This window comes from Lonchura striata, chromosome 4 (genome assembly GCF_050655825.1).
Source record: "Lonchura striata isolate lonStrDom1 chromosome 4, ASM5065582v1, whole genome shotgun sequence".
Classification (NCBI taxonomy): domain Eukaryota; kingdom Metazoa; phylum Chordata; class Aves; order Passeriformes; family Estrildidae; genus Lonchura; species Lonchura striata.
Genome location: NC_140706.1, coordinates 25,246,606 through 25,263,805, shown reverse-complemented (window position 1 = coordinate 25,263,805; position 17,200 = coordinate 25,246,606). Strand labels below are relative to the sequence as shown.

Below are 17,200 nucleotides of genomic sequence, written 5' to 3'. Positions count from 1 at the left end.
TGGACATTTTGTTGGTAATCTACACCTAAAAAAGCTGTTTGTTTAGATAAAAACATATCTGAGAATGTTTTCTCAAGTCATATTTTTTGCTACAGTAGGGAAGGGTGTTGACAGTTAAGCTAAATTCTTTTTTCCAGGTTAGTGTGTTTTGTGATGGTCAAAAAGTCTCACTCATCTCTAAAGAAACACTAATGTTTAACTGAATTCTTGTCTTAAAGCAAATTCTTGTCATTTTGAACAAGTTTTAATTATTTCAGGATAGTGAATACTGCTTTGCTGAAATAAAAGTGTGGGCTTATATGCAGCCCAAGTAGTTAGTGTAAGTGACATAATAGTATTTATGGTATTTCTTTACAGGGCTGCTGAATTTCATAATTCCTGAATAGGCCCTTGGAGGGCCCCTGATAGACTTTATATAGAGCTGCCATTAATTTAATAAGCAATATAATATCTTTTAATAGATATCAGCTCTTCAGAGGTAAGTTGGTTGGGGTCTCTTAGTCTTTCAATTCCTGTTTCTTCCTCCAGACAGTTTCTCCAGAATATATTCTTGTTCTAGTCAACACTGTAAAATTAAGTACAGTGTCTGAGCCTGGTCTCATTTACACCAATGTGAATCAGGAGTGCAACTGTTAATATGATACTTAGAGGTATTATAGCTCTTACTGGTAAGCTTACTCTACATATACTTAAAGATGAAGATTTGAAAGAGAATCATCACTCATAGGAAGAAATTTTCTTGCCGATAGTTCATGAATAAAATGAAGTGCTGATGTCAAGGGGAGAAATGGATTTTTTCAGATTACTTCAGTTTACAAATTGGAAGAGGTTTTATGTAGGGCATATGTGGCTTTGAGACTGTTGTAATTTAATAGTGGATAATGAATGAAGATTTAGTTGGATAAATAAAATTATTAATATACCACCTAAGCCAAAAATAAAGAAATGGCAGAACATGATTTTGAAATATCTGCATTCCCATGGATTTTGCTTCTTTCACAGCTCTGTGTTGCATGACCTCCTCTGACCCCCATTCCCTGCCAGCCAGTCAGTGTCTTGAGCTGTCAACAGACACACTAAGGAGCTTGTCAGATAAGGGCAGCATGTTGAGTTGGAGCAGTGTTTGATGGATTAAGACCCTGGCTGTTTCACCTGTGCAATTTCTGACTTGTATTATGAATGACATTTTCAAGGCCTTTGGGCAACATTGCCAAGCATGCCCCTGGAGACCATATTACAATGTCAGAACAATGTCAAATCCTGATAAATATTTTTTATAGAAAAATAATTAAATTAACATCAATCTTTTGACAGCATTTCCACAAAAACTCAGAAATCCTCAGTTGTTTCCCATAGCACTGCATCTTGACCTCCTTTCTTGTTATTGTTGACATATTTAAGAAGCAGTATTTTATTTTTCTTGTCTCTTTTTTTTCTTGCATGCTTTAGCAGCCTTTCAGTTACAGCCTTTCAGTGTTCTCACAGGCACTATTAATTCTACATTTAAAATAATGTTTTTCTGAATTTTTTTAATATTATACATTAGAACTGCATATGTATACTTTACAAGTTTTATCCCATGAAGAAGACTTTTGATGGGTTTTGATTACTTCAATTACTTCAAAGAGATTTTCTTCTATTTTAGCTGCCCAAAACTGTATTTACAGCTTTATTGAATAAAAGTTGAAATTAAAGAGAATAAATAGTCCAACCCACTCTTCTAGGCCTGTTCTCTGGTGAAAACAGCCTTAACACATTAATCAATAATATAGCCAGTTTCATGCAAACAAACATCTGGAATCTTTCTGAAGATTTTGCAGTGATCACACTCATTTCTTCTTTTCTTTCAAACTTGCACAGAGTGAGCCATACATGTGTTGTCCCTACTCTCTGAAGAAAGGACTTGAGATTATTTTGGTGAGAGGGGGAATGAGTAATACTCAGGTCATTCTTGAATATGGGAAATACTCTGAAAATTTATTTCAGTAAAGGTAATGCTTTCTCAGCATTCTCCAGGAAAGGGAGAGCTCTCAGGTATGCAGAATCCTGCATGTCTAGCTACCTCACATCACAGGCTGGAACTCTGTGTACCCTGTCAGGGATGCAGGCAGCTGAGAAGGAATATATGAAAGAACTTGAAAAAATTTTGGAAACTGCTGTCAAAACAGCAAACCAAAGAAACTAATTTAAAATATAAATGCCTCTGTGGAATCTTAACATTTTCACAAACTGGTAAATGCTTATGAGAACTTTTTTCATCTGACTTTTCTAATCATCTCCATTACTCAGCCTGGATTGGTTTAGACTTCAGCCACTGCAAATTCTCTGCCAAGCAGCTACTTCAGCTGAGCCAGCTCTTCTGCTGAGAAGCAAGTCAGCAGGATTTCAGACCATCAGAAAGGGTATCCCAACGGTGGGAGAGCTGGCATAAAGGAATTGGCAATGCCACTGTTACCAACTCTAGCTGAGCTCTGAACCACTTTTCTAATTTTTTGACAAGTCAATGATGTTGACATTTTCCAGTGTGCTTACTTAGTGTTGGACAGCTGTAACCAGACTTGGCAAACACCTGTACTTCACCTTACATACATGTAATTCAATCCTTCTGCCTCAGCTTCCCAAGGAAAATTGAGGATAATAAAATTATTATCTTCATAGAGGAGTGGTTGTAATTAGCATTTTTTAAAATCCTGGATGTAATTAAAGTACACAGGAAACATTCAATCTAATGACAGATAAGGATGTATAAATCTTCTGCAATTTGGTATATGTATTGCTTTTTCTTACTTATTTTTTAAATTTTTTTCCAGTAATCATACCATTCCCTCTTTGAGTAAGGAAAGGTAATCATAAGAAACCAGTGCTTGAGAACCAAGTGTGATCATAATGATTACTACTTTTTTTTTTTTTTTACTTCCACGGGATGTGCTTTTCTTCCTTTCTTTATCATTATTGACTATATATTGACTATATTTTGTCAAAATATATTGACTACATTTTGTCAGTTTACCCTTGGCTTCCATCATCTGAGAAACTGGTCTGATCTAAGTCAGATAGGCCTTCTTTATTAACATTTATGACAAAGCAAGTTAGAAATGGTGCTGTAATAGCCTGTGTAGAATTTTAGAGTACTACATGTGATGGTGGCAGCTTTGTGTTCTATTCTTTGCCTGAGATCTTTTCACCTAAAAGAAGCATCTTAAATAGAAATTATATCCTTACTCTTTGCTGTTCCCATTTCTATGTATAACTTTCAAAAGCAGTGAATCAGAATAACTCAAGAGCCCACAAGTATAAATGAATGCTTCACAAGTACAAATGAATACACCCTTCCTCCCAACAGAGGATTCTTTAAAATCTAGACTGTTTTTCAATATGGACCTCCATTGATTAAAGCACTTTTGAAAATCAGGCCTTTTAGTTATGTGCTTACGTGTCACTTGAGGAAACAAGTTTTATAATCCCAGTAGAAAAAGCTTGTCCTTAACTTTTCTCAAAAAAACAAGCAAGATTTTTATGCAAACACATGTTGCATGAACATCTTTTAGCTGAGTACATTCCTTGGCTTTTCCACAAGAACTGATGATCCAGAACTGTTTGAATCTCTGATGGGCTAAGTACGATGACTTGTGCTGTTCTTGACAGAATATGAGTTATAAAAAGCCTGTGACTGTGACGCCTGCTGGATGAATTTTGATTAGAGAGCCCATTTGAAACTGTGTTTTGTGCTTCTGAATTGTTTGTTTCACTAGCATATACTCCTTCAAAACTATAGCTACAATATTTGTTGTAAAAAAAGGATGATGTATGTTTTGTCTTTGTAGACGTTGATTATGAACCCTCAAGTTCAAATTTTTAATTCAGAGGAACCTTTATTGTAATACTATGTAAAGTAACAAGGAAGAAACAAACACAAGACTCAGGCTGCTAATACAAATGGTAACAGAAGTAATTCAAGATTTATTACATTTCAGCTACTTTTGTCTTTAAGGACTTGTTTTCATGAGGGTAGGATATGAAAAGAAACTTCTTACCTATGCAGAATTTGGAAAATAAGAGGCAAAACTAAAAATCTGCCATTTCCTCCTTAGTGTACTTTTCTCTTTCTTAACACAAACCAACAGGGGGAATCAACACACTGTTCTAAAAGCATAAGTTGTGGTCAATATGTTTGTTTTCCTCTCTGTCTTCTCTGCTCATTTCTGATGGAAGAGTAGATCCAGAAGAGTTTAGAAATCATATAACAGAATATGGGAATTTTTTTTTAAATTAAAACTTGGAATGCAAGGCAAGCTTGAAGATTCTGTATGCTGTAGTTTATTACATGCAAATATTAAAATCATTCCTCTGTGTCAAATAATAAATCAGATACATATAAGTGATAGCAATAGAGTGAGGTTACAAGAGGACCATGTTTCCAAGCATTTGGGGGTCGAGGAGTGTGCAGGTAAAGATTTGCAAAGTGATTTTGTTGCCTATAGGAGGGTTCCTTCAAGTTACACAATTATATTTGAAATTAGTGTTGATACTCTGCTGTTGGGATACTTGATTGTCAGCCATATTTCTGTAACGCCACTACTTTTTTTCATCACAGTACAGGCCAAATTTCACAATTAGTCTCTGCAGCATCATTTTACCTCCTGAAGAGTAGCTCTCTTGTCACTCTCCTATTTCATTCCAGTCTGTGCCAGGTAACCATTTGGAGATAATCTTTTTTTTTTTCTGGAGGGTCTCCCACGAGCAGCATGAAGTCTCTGGTCCTCTGAAATGTACTTGTAGCTTCTGTAGTTCAATAGCTCTGTACTTCAGCCATACCTGTTCATCCTTGTTAAATAGCAAGAGCATAGGAGACTCAGCACTTTTTCTTTCCACTGACTTAAAATTTGTTTGTAAGATGTTTGGAGTAGAAATCAACTCAGCTTGTGTAAGGATGTTTCATAAGGGATTCCAGAAGTTTCTGTCATTCCATGACCTTGGGAAAAAATATTCTTTTTGGTAGGAAGGGCTTTATGAAGTCCTGTATTCTAGTGTTTGTCTGGAAAAAGAAGTTTCCTTATAGATGAGAATAGATGAATATTCCTTACCTGCCCATGCTCCAGAAGTTGTCTGAAATCACTGTATCTTTGCAGCTACATCCCTTTGAAAATGCACAGCTCTCCATGCAGCTGCTTATGGATCAGTCTTGGCCTTTTCCTGGTGGGTGGTAGAGACTGCTGTCATGAGTGAGCACCACTGGTTTCTCCCAGTGAGGAGCAGGGATTATACTGTTGGCCTCAATATAATTAGAAGTAAAATTTGCTTGTGTCATGTATTTGTTAAAAGGCAGCTTTTAGGAAAACAGAAACTATTACCTACCCACATTTAATAATGATTAAATATGGAACTATAACCATAATATGACAGTAGGATCAATTATACAACAGGCAGTTGTATTATTTTTGGGAATGGGAAATTCTGTGATGAATCAAATTGCACCCAGTTATATTCAAATTTCTTTTCCAATCAGCAGCTGACTTTAAGGCAGAGAGTTCCTTGTGTTAACTGTCTAGAATGCTGACTTTATGTCTAGAATGCAGACTGTAGTTGGCAACTGCTGTTAAGAAATTTCCTGTGCATAGTACCCCTCTTAGTGAATATCATTCTATTTTGAGCCTAATTGAAAACTGAAGATAGAAACTAAGCATTTATTTTTCCCTGCAGTACAATATCTAATATTCTGATTTCATGGCTGTCTGACTGCAATGATTAGGAAGGACATTTTCTCAGTGTTCACAGCACTACAGCAATGTATCAGGAGCATTGCATATCAAGAAAAGGAGCTGTTATGTTAAAATATGTGCCACTTAAAAACATACCCAATTGAAAAGTAGGATGCTGTTCTGTTACATTTGGTACAGTCAATAATTGCCTTTCCTTGTCTTTTTCTTTGAAAAAGCTATTAAGAATATAGAAAACAGCCTTCAGCTAGAAAGGCTTTAATAGGAGAGATTTGCAATAACAGATGTAAGACCTCTGCAACAAAGGCATTCTGTGTGTAGAAATGTACTTCCATGTTGAATCTAAGATGCTGTAGTTATTTTTGCTGGTAGAGAAAAGGGATATATGTGTGTAGTTGCTGGTGATTGTATAGCTAACAAACTGAAACAAACTACTCTGTGGGACAAATGCTTGTTTGTTAACCTCTGTGTTAAGTGGGAGAGAAACCCCCAGTATTTACAACAGGACACTGGTGAGAGGTAGTAAACAAGGAGAGAAACCTGTTCAAAATGTCCCATAATCTTGCATAGAGAGTTAGAAAAAATACTATCAATTTAAAATGTTTGCTTGTTTTTGTTTTTTTTTTCTTTTTATATCAGATAGTATTACTGAAGTCTTCACTAACATCTATGTGACCAGTTTTGGACCTGTGTCAGATACTGATATGGTGAGTTCCTGAATCTTTTGCATATATGGGTAAATGGTGTATATATATATATATATAAACTTCCTTTAGACTCTTTAGACTTGTGTTGTTCTGTTACTTACTGCAGATGAATTTGAAACAATTTCACTGAAATTTGGGAATTGATTTATGGACTTTACATGATAAGGGTGTTATGTTAGCTGTTTAGTTTAGACCAGTAAATCTTCTCATTGTCCCACTGACTGTAATTTGGTTTATATTCTGGAGCAATCTTGATATGGATGAATTAGATTCCTCTTGCATGAAAACCTGGAATGAAAGGAGCACTAAATATCGGCAATAGACTGAGGGACCTGATGGGAGTCAAATCTAAATTAAACTTCTTGAAAGGCATTGTGTAGAAACTGGGTCATCAACATGATTGTGGGGTTTTGTACAGAACTGTCCTTGACAATTTGCATTGTTTAGCAAACATTTAAAGAAGTTGGTGACATTAAAAAGAGATAGAGACTTTCAGAATATTGCTCCGGATTATAGGGAATTGTTTGTAGGCTCGCTGCAAATAATGCAGAGATTAGGGAAGATATTTCACACTGGTTAGAAAGATCTGTTGCATATAGTTCTTTAAAAGGAAAGGGAAAGACAATCTAAAACTTACTTTACTTGTTATGCTCCTGTTCACTTGCCTGGTTTAGGGGAAGGTGGTTTAACTGACTCTGGGCAATGTGTAGGAGAGAACAAAATTCTCAGAAGAGTCAACAACAAACTTTTACTTGCAAAATGTAGAACATTAAGATAGAATAAGATACTTGACAGATGTTAAAAAAAACATCCAGGCAAAGTAAGTACTTCACAAACTTTAATTTCGCAAATTTAAACTTAGCCAACCTTAAAAAATCCAGACACAAAGCACTTACTAAGGCATTGACAGGATTTTTTTAGTCTGGCTGACAATGTATTTTGAGAAGAAAGAGAGAAAGAAAGGATAAGATTAGAATGATATCACCATCCATGGATTCAGTAACAAGACTCCATTGTTGCAATTTTGATATTCTTTGGTCTAAGTGGTATCTTCATCCATTGAGGGTGGGGGAAATCCACAAAACACAAGTACCAGAGGTTTTATACATATTTGGCTTTAGATGGAATGCCCGAGCACCTTCCCTGGGCTGGGGAGTTTTATGCAGTCTTTTGCAGCACCTTGGATCTGTTGCAACACTGTGGATCCTACATAGTCCTCTGGTGGAAGACCCCAGAAATTATTCTGGGGGCATTTTGGGGATCTTTGATGGATTATGACACTTTGTAAGACAGGACAACTGCCTCTCAGTTGGTGCACTTAAGACATCAGAAGGGATGATTATCTTCAGGCCTATGCGTGAATGCCCCAGTACGTCCCCGTCCCCCTGGTGGGGAGGAGTTTTACAGCTGAGCCACTTGTGTAAAGAACGACATCAGCATGATAAAACATATTAATCCAGGTCACAAGATCTGCTTCTTTTTGGCCCTTATCTGTCTCAAACCCCAGCTTCTTGCTAAGCAATGTTGCTTTGTCATGGTCATCCCCTGGTGCTCACACCCTCTGCACCTGGGCTGTTACTGTGCTCATCCTCAGCAAAACACCTGCTGCTTTTGCAAATGCCTGATTGTGTGAGCCATTATCCATTAACATCTCCATCACTCACACTACCCTTGCCAATCCTGCAAGAAATTTTTTATGAAGTGTTTAGAATATTCTTTATTATGTATGAGACATATTAAGTACTACCTAAGTCTATCTATAGATATTGAAAATTTTTAAAATAAGACATTTCCTTTTATGAAAAAATCAGGTTACGCATCATACAAAACAGGGAACATTATATGATGTTATGAACAAATTTATAAAGCTAAGCTTTTCATGGTACATTGAACATTTTAAAAGTTATTTGCTTACTAACTGCCAGGTAATTATAGCTTTGGAAAATATATTCCAGTTGAGGTTTGTGGAATTTTTTTGTGTGGAATAGTTTCAGTTTTCAATCTCTGTTTTGAAAGCTATGAATACACTTGTAAGGCTTCACATGAAAGGCCATTTCATAGGAGAAATATACTTTTTTTTTTATTGCTGTACATGTTGCTGGTTCTCCTGAGGTGTTTTTTTCCCTAATGATTTTAGGTTTATGAAATCTTTCTTATTTTGTTAATAATTTTGTAAAAAAGGTATCTACAGCTATGTACAAAGATGATATGAATGTCTTGACCTTGTTGGTCTAATATCTCATGACGTTAGGTCTAATATCTCATGACTTTATAGTATGAAGTCCTGCATTTATGGTAGTCCTGTGCAACAGGAAGATGATATTAATCCACTTTTAAATATGAGAACTGAGGCACAAGGAGATTTACCTAAGGCTGTTCAAGTCATCTGTGCTTAAATGGAAAGGTAATGAAAACTCCCTGAGCCTATTCCCTCCCTCCGAACACACTTGACATCAGTGAATAAATGTATGGAGAACTCTGGGTGTCTATTTGCATAGACATATGGACAGTGCAGTAAGACGCCTGGTCCTTGGATGCTACGGCTCTAACAGATCTTTGCAGAGGTGTTAACCAAAGCAGAGTGCAGTGCATCAGAATGGCAGCTGCTACTCTAATGGGTAGGTTTATTTGCAGATAAGTGGATAGATAAGTAAGAGCAGTTTAATTCTTATTACTACAAGCTTCAGAGTTAATTTAGCTTGTTCTGTTGATAATTATAAAATCATTTTGAAACGTTTGAGCAGTCAATTAGAAAATTCCAACATGTGAGTTTTGAAATAATAGCTTCCAAACTATCACATATTCTGTCGAACATGAAGGTGACATGAGAGTTTTAACCATGAGTAGTACGTTTTCATTTAGGAGCTGCATGGCTGAATCAATAATGTAAACTATTATACAGAGGATTCATTGATATTTTCTTCTGTAAATATTGGAAACTCTGAGATATTGTATCATTTTAAAAGTTCTTCCTTAAAAGGCTTCATTGGAATAATAAATTTGGCTCTTGCCCATGTCCTTTAGAATTTTTAGAAGATCCCAAGCTCAAATATTTTCAGGAAGGCTGGGTCCCTAAAGTTCTCTGCTGGCACAATGTGAATGGTGAGGCCCTCAGTCACATGAGGTATTTAGGCTCAACACTGCTGTTGCCCAAAACTCTTGTGATTATTGCTGCCCCTAGAATTCCTTCCACTGAGGTTTTTTATAGTAATAAAATTATCAGGTGTGTGACTGCACCCCTTTGCATGATCTATTTTCCAGTTTGTTTTTTCCTCCTTGGTTAGAATCTTGAGAAGAATAATGGTGCTTAGAAGAAGAGGGGTGCTTTTGAAAACAGGAGGGGGAGTCACTGACATGGGAGATGTTTAATATGCATTTACAACATTGAAGAAGGAAGGGGCACACAGGCAGTGATGGATGGATTTGAGCTAAGGACACAGTTCTCATGTAATGTTGATAGACAAAGTTGATAATTATAATTCTAACCTATGTTGTTGAATTGCTAAGAATTTGTGAAGATTCTGTTCTCCTCACTAGCTGTTCTCATTAATGCTAATATGCTATGGTGTTTGATCTGTGACTCAGTATGATTTCTAGAATGTGGGTTTTTATTCACATTTGCTGTATTTTTCCAGTATCACAACTTTGCCAAAAAATCATTATGTCCAGAGGAATTTGATCTTTGACTGATTTTAAGCCAGCTGAATTTGCCATTGATAAATTCAAGAAGTAGAAGCTGAGACTGAGATTTTTCTCCAAATGTGTTAAAAGTCAAAAACATTTGGTCCTTGTAGTGGATTAACATTTTGACTAAGTTCAAAAGATGTTACTCTCTGTTCTGACCAAAATAGTCAGCTACCAAATCTGTTCTCTCTTGGCCAGGAGTCTGTTGCAAATGAACAAAAATATATCGGTATCTATATAATTTGTCTCAAAGTAAAGCTCTTGTATATCAACCACTCTATTTAATGTCAAGTATGCAAATATAAGGATTTTCAGCTTCCTTTTGAAAACTAGTGAGAATCAAGGAAAGCAAAGCAAAACATGGGTTTAAACAGATTTTACTTTCACTCTTCTGTCTTTTTGAGCTGTTATTTCTCAGAAATATTCAAGTTCAGTATTGTGATGCTATGCCTTGTAGGCTTCCAACCCAATCAGTGATAAAAAATTATTTTGACATTAGCCCGAGAGAAGAAAAACTGCATTATTTAGAAAAACAAAAAAATGAAAATTTGGACAGAACAACCGAAAAACAAAGCATCTCTTAATTTTCTGAAGAGTTATAGGAATAAATTCTTGTTACAGAGGCTGATTAAAACATTTATAATGAAATTAAAATGTTTAATATTTAAAAATTCAGAGGTCAAGGATGAATTTCGTTGGACTATAATTTGTAGGATAGAAAAGGATTGAACATTAAACCTGATTATGTTTCTATTTTAAAAATTAATTATTTGAAATCTGGTAGACTCTGCCATCATTATAAGGCTACATGCTGCAAACTTTAATTTCATCACTGAAAGCAATATATTTTTACCTCTTTTTCTCAGACTTGTTGTCTTTCCAGGCTCTCCTGACACTTTGGTTCCTAAAATTTCCCTCATAACCATAGACATATTAAGTGCTGATGCCCACAATGGAAAAGAAAATATATAAAAATTATACCTATTTACTTCTCAAGCAGTAGTTATTTTATGTAAGACAGATTATGTAGGTACTGAGAGCTTTTATATAAGGTCTGCTGTGAAGAAAGGCTTGCCAAGATTTAGCAAATTTTGCCTCAGAACAGTCCATCTGATTGTCGCTGGGAACGGTCTTCCCTGCTTTCCTCCAACACACGGATAGTAGGTGGCAGGACTTGAATCAATTTAGCTTGAATACTAAAACTAAGAAACCTTCTGAAACTTTTGTATTTCAACTTGCAGTCTTAGATGTTCATTGTTATTGGGGAATTTTGTTTACTGTGGTTGGACCTTTATTTCCAAGTCGCTTGTAAACAACAGTTTTTTCCAATTTCTTGATGGTAGACTTCCTGTTTTTCACTTTGAAGTCAAGGAACAGGTACATTTCTCTGTAGAGATCATAATACACAGCTAGTTCATCACTACACACACTTCCATCTCATCAGTTTTCAACTGAAATGTCAATAAGTGTTTCTAATTTTTCAAATATAGCAAAAATAGAAATTTTCAGTGAAGACTGAAAGTCAAATACAGATATAATCAGAAGGATTTTTACAGAATTCATCACTACAATTGAGGATGGTTCTTTAGAGCTAGTGACTGAACTTGGAACTCTGCTTCTTTTTTTCTGTCTTTTTTTCAGATTTCCTTATTTCATTTTGTATTTCAGGTGTTCTTTGGGGATTTCTTTTCTATCCAACTTTTTTTTAGTTCTGTTTTGTAGTCTAATTATTAGGTAGAATTCCTTGACTTAAGAGAAGCTCCACAGAGCTGGTATGATATGCAAGTCTGGACAGAATAAGGGAATGCACCAAGATGATTTATTTTTCAAAAAGATTTTTAGAAATTACTTTTATGTAGTTTTTTGAACTCAGTAAGAGAAAACTTAAGAGTAAAGGAAATTATAAATACACTTGGAATTTTTGGAGAGAATTAGGGAACATCTAGGTTGTGTTTTTATAATTGATATATTTCTGGAAAGTCAGTATATTGTTGGCTCAGGTAATTGCAAGTTAAATCCATACACTGAAATTTTGATGAGAATATCTCACATGATCTCTTGCAGAGCTTTTGTCCTTTTATTCTGTTGAGAAGCCTTTTTCTTCTGTGTAACATCCTGCCAAGGGAATCAGTATTGGAGATTGATTTGTCAGAGGCTGTGTCCAAGCCTGTCACTGCCGTTAGCTCTCTCTGTACCTTTGTTTGGATTCCTGTTCCTGGCATCAGGCATCCAGTGTGTTTCAGGGTTGCTCTTTCTCCATGTCTGAATAAAAAAGGGATAATGATAAGTATTTTTATTTTCAGTGACAGCAGAAAAGTGTCCTGTAGTCTCTTTTCTAAGTAATCCCTATTTGTATATTTTAAAGAACTCTCTTATCCCTCCTTGGTGCTTCTTTTAGACTCAGAGTTCACTCTACATCAGGTATATGGAAAAAAAAGAGAGAGAAAATTATTCAGAGAAGGTCCTTTTCATAATGAATATGAATAGAAAGACATTCTCTTCCCTAGACACTATCATTCAAACTGGTTAAACACATTTTCTCCAGATTTTTTTTTAATACTTCATGTTTTGATTAAATGCTTAGACAAAAATGACTGAAGTTGACAGATTAGGCAGAAATAAAAGGCTTGAAATGAGTTCTTCAAATAGAGAAAAATTGTGTTGTAATTCCCTAGAAATATTCCACATATTCTTGATAGTATGAAAGGGCATATGTATCTCACAGACATTACTTATGTATTTAAAAATGAATACATGTTCCTTTGAAATGCAGGGATGGGATTGTGTTTCAGTTTTTAACAGGGCTGTTAAGGGTTTTGATAAAAAATAACAGGGCAATTTCAAACCGGAATCCTCCTTCATCCGAATATTTTCAAGGATTCTAGTCACTAGTATGTAAGATCCACACTCCAAAAGATCTGAAGGGAATTTCAGGCTGTTCTGTGTTCTATACACATCAGAAGGTTTTGGAGAAGATGAAGTGGACTCAGTTTATTTATCTGTGCAGTGAGGTTTGATGTTGATAGACAAGTGCTTGTACAGAGGCTGAGTAGTCAGTGCTTACGACTGGAGCATCTAGGGCATTTGGAGGAGAAATCTTTCAGTCCTCATATTGTAAGACAATTGCTTGTTTTAAGAGAAGAGAAAATTAGATAGTGAGATGGATTTGTTTGTCCATCCTGGTAGGTGGGACGAGGTAAAGCCAAGGAGCACGAAGAGGAAGTAGCTTATGCTGTTGTACTGTGTTAGTCCTCCTGTGTGCCATCTGCATCCTGCATGGATCTGCCCACAGAGAAAACCACCAAGACAACCAACTAATGATGTGATCCTCCTACTGTAAAGCTAAATTCAGCACTTACTGAAAATATCTCGTGTGCAGGTTTAATAGATTGAATTGCAGAAGTTGCATCACAAACTTACCCTTGTCACACTGACAAATATCAGGCTATGGTAAGAGTGGGTATAATGGGCAGATTATTTTTATTTAACAAATTACATTTTTTGACTCTTCTGTCTAAACTCCTTCTTGGTTTTCTTGAAAGTAATTTTGATATTTAGATGCTTAGATAGATAGATAATTAGATACTAAGATGGTTAAGGGTTTTAAACAAATAAAAAAAAAATTGCACATGTCTTTAAGACAAATATGAAAACAACATTTTAAGAATTAAAATGAAGAAATTATACTGATGTAAAAATAAATACTAATATGCAGTTCCTGTATTAGCTAGGTGACATTTAGGTCCATGAATCTGAGCTGTCTCATCAGTGTATTAAGCACAGTATTTCTAACTGTTGTAAAGACTCAGTGAAAAGTTGTATGTGCCAATTCCCTTTTGCTTGCTTTTAATTTTTTTATTTGCATTTTAAAAGTTTTATATTTTACAGTATTTAAAATTTGCTTTTGTGGTTTTATATATATATATATGTCCATTAATGGCTTTAAGAGGGGTCAGGAAAAAGACAAATATATGTTACATAAATGACTTAGAAAAATCTTTACAAGAAGGGAATGAGGAACTTTGACTTGAACTATTCATTAAACAAAATACTGGATTCCAGAAGGTAATTAATAAAATGTTCCATCTGCTTCAGGACAATACTGCTTGCTAATGGATGCTTACAACTTTTAAGATATTTGGAACATGTCCATTTTTACTCCAGATGCTAAAATGCTAAAACTGTCAAAATCTGCCAACTGTTATTGGAAAGGATGAGAGTACAAGTTTTTGTTGTTTGAACTTTTTCTGTACAAATCCGGCCTTAACAAACAAACAAACAAACAAAAAAAAAAGAAATAAAAAAAAAAGACTGTAATGTAGTGGTGAGGGATTGCTTATACTCAGGTCAGTTAAGGCTCCTGCCAGAGATAGAAACATCTTTTTTATGGTGCATAGTATTATGCACAACAACTGCATATTAAAAGAGGAATAAAATTTCCTCACCATTTTATTCTTCATTGAAGTGGCAGAGGTCAAGTGCTTCTTAAAACTGTAGCAAGAATCTCATTGTCTGTACCTAAAATTTCATGTAAGGTAGTATAACACATATTTGAAAGGTTATGTTTAATTGTACTGTGTTATAGTCTAGCTGTATAAGCACCATTTTAGACACAACACAGTAGGAAACACTTTCTTGTCTAGAAATTATCACAGGAGTCCTCTGAAGACCTGGAAGAATGCTCCTGTGATTTTGTGGAGATATTGCACAATATACTGGAAAATGGTTAGGTCATGTCCAGAGAGAACAGGTGTTTTTCATAGGAGAATATTTGCAGAATGAATTAAATTAGTATGAGGTATTAATCTGAGTATTTCTTCTGGAGTCCAGATTTGCCTTTGTTACGAGCATTAGTCTTGACTGAAAAGCAAACATTACACAGCATTTACCACAAAGTGGCATATAGAAAATGTATTGAGTAGGAATTAGTCTCAAAATCTTTATGTAGCAGCTTTTTGTAGCTGGCTTTTTATCATATTGATTATAAAAAAGACTTCAATACCTCCTTATTTTTTCATTTTTTAATATGATAAACATTAGTAGGGATTCATGATCATAAGCAGAATAGATTTGGCACAGAAGAGAACATAAGATCAGTGAATATAGCACTGGGTTGCAAAGGCAGGGTTTGTATTTTGCTTTAAATAATCATTTTAAAAGGACAATGACAGAATTGAGATCCAAATACTTACATTGAAAAAATGCAAATAAGTCTGTAGAAAGATAAATTATTTAAGAACTATGTGAGATTTTACTACTATTGTGGTAAATGGAAACAGGTGTTTGTTATCATTCACACCAAACCTTGGTTTATTCCCTGTTTCTGTCTTCTAAAAAGATGTTCTGTAATAAAGATCTCCAGCAGAGACTGGATGGTGTTAGAAACCATCCCAAAGGTGAGGGTAACTCATGTTCTTAATAATTGATCATGGGAGCAGATTAGTGTGAAACAACACCCAATGACTGGTGTTTATAAACATGCATAGATACATATACCTACCTACATACATACATAGGTATACCTACATACATACATACCTACCTACCTACCTACATACATACATACATATATATTTATGTATCTATGTGCTAATTTTGGAAAATTTTGGTTGCAATGGAATGGGGGTATGTAGCCATTTTGGTTATTAGTATCAATAGCAATATAACAGTACAAAAGCATAAAACACTGAAGAAAATTTGTAAGGAAATGAAAGAAAGAGAAGGAAAGGAGAATAGAAAGATATCTCCACACATGATTTCGACAAGACTTGATGTAATTTCAGTTTTGTTAGTCAAAATTATGGTCACAGTTTTGATCTGCCAGGGGTGGGAGAAGCCAATGAAACATAGAGTTCAATGGGTTAATATATGTCCAGGTTTGCAATGGGTGTGCCCAGACACTTCTCCTGGGGAGGGGAGTTTTAAGCTGTCTTTTGCAATACCATGGATCTGTTGCAACTGTGGATCATGTGCAGTCCTGAAGTGGAAGATTCCAGAAATGAGTCTGGCAGCTATGGTCTCCCCATGCCAAACCCAGCCAGGGCTTATTTTCAGCACACCTGCATTGCTTTTCTTGTGGATACATTCCCTTCAGCCTTGTTTACTTCTCCTTAGACCTGAGATAATGGGTCAATTAGTAGCACCTTTAATTTATCTCAAATTCCCGTCAGGAGGCTTAATTTACTTTCCAAATTTCCAGGAATTCACAGAGGCATACTGGGGAGAGGGAGAGAGGGGAGTTCTGTGGTCTCAGATGAACAGTTGCTTCTTTATAGAGTTTGCCATAGCGGGCAAAGTCTTTCTATGATTACCTTAACAGTGTTTGAGCCATTAACCATGAGCCACACTACCTGTGGATCAGCCAGAGATTTCCCAGTAGGATCTCTAAAGGTTGCAGCTCATTCTCCTGCTCATTCTTTCCTGCTTATTCTACTTCCTTAGCTGTTGCCATGCAGCAGATGTGTTTTTTTTTTAAATGTTGCTGTTTTGATTTAGTGGCATTTCATATCTGCTTTTTTTTTTTCTATCTTATTTCTCTTGTAATTCTTATAAAAAAGCAGGATCTTTGAAGTTCTTTATTGATGGAAACATTGCAAAAAGGTCTAGATTTTTATTCTAGTCATTTATGTGCACAGGTATTTGCCAAAAGAACCTGTAGGATGTATCACTCACTCCTGTTGAATTTCAGTGGAGTTTCAAAGTCTTAATCCCTTCAGGCTTTTCTTCCCAATTCTTTATACCTCAAACATCAGTTTTACCATAAAAATGATTTATTGGTAGAACCTCTTAGATGAAAACTACAAGGAGCCTCTTAGGGCAATTTTCCTTTAATTACCTGGTATTTCTATCCATATTTCATATACTCCCCTGCTGCTCCTGATCCTCTATGATATTATGCATTTTGTCACTTTCCCTGGGCTGCAACTGAGCTGATAGGTAACTTGTTATTTGTAAATGGGATTTTAAGTCACATGATATCTAACAAATAAAACAACATATAAATCAGCAAATAAAAGAGGACAACTAAATGTGACCTATCATAGAGAAGTGAGCAAACCACTTGTTATGAGGCAGTGTCACTAGCAGTGATGA

General features: G+C 35.4%; 1 protein-coding gene across 3 annotated transcripts in view; it reads left to right on the top strand.

The window, feature by feature from the left end:
* GABRA2 (gamma-aminobutyric acid type A receptor subunit alpha2) overlaps positions 1–17,200 on the top strand; it is a 63,508-nt gene that overhangs the window by 18,913 nt on the left and 27,395 nt on the right. For all 3 annotated transcript variants that reach the window (XM_021524958.3, XM_021525032.3, XM_077782831.2), the window contains one exon: positions 6,357–6,424. In XM_021524958.3, the coding sequence (XP_021380633.1) occupies positions 6,357–6,424 (68 nt within the window). The remainder of the gene's footprint in view (positions 1–6,356; positions 6,425–17,200) is intronic.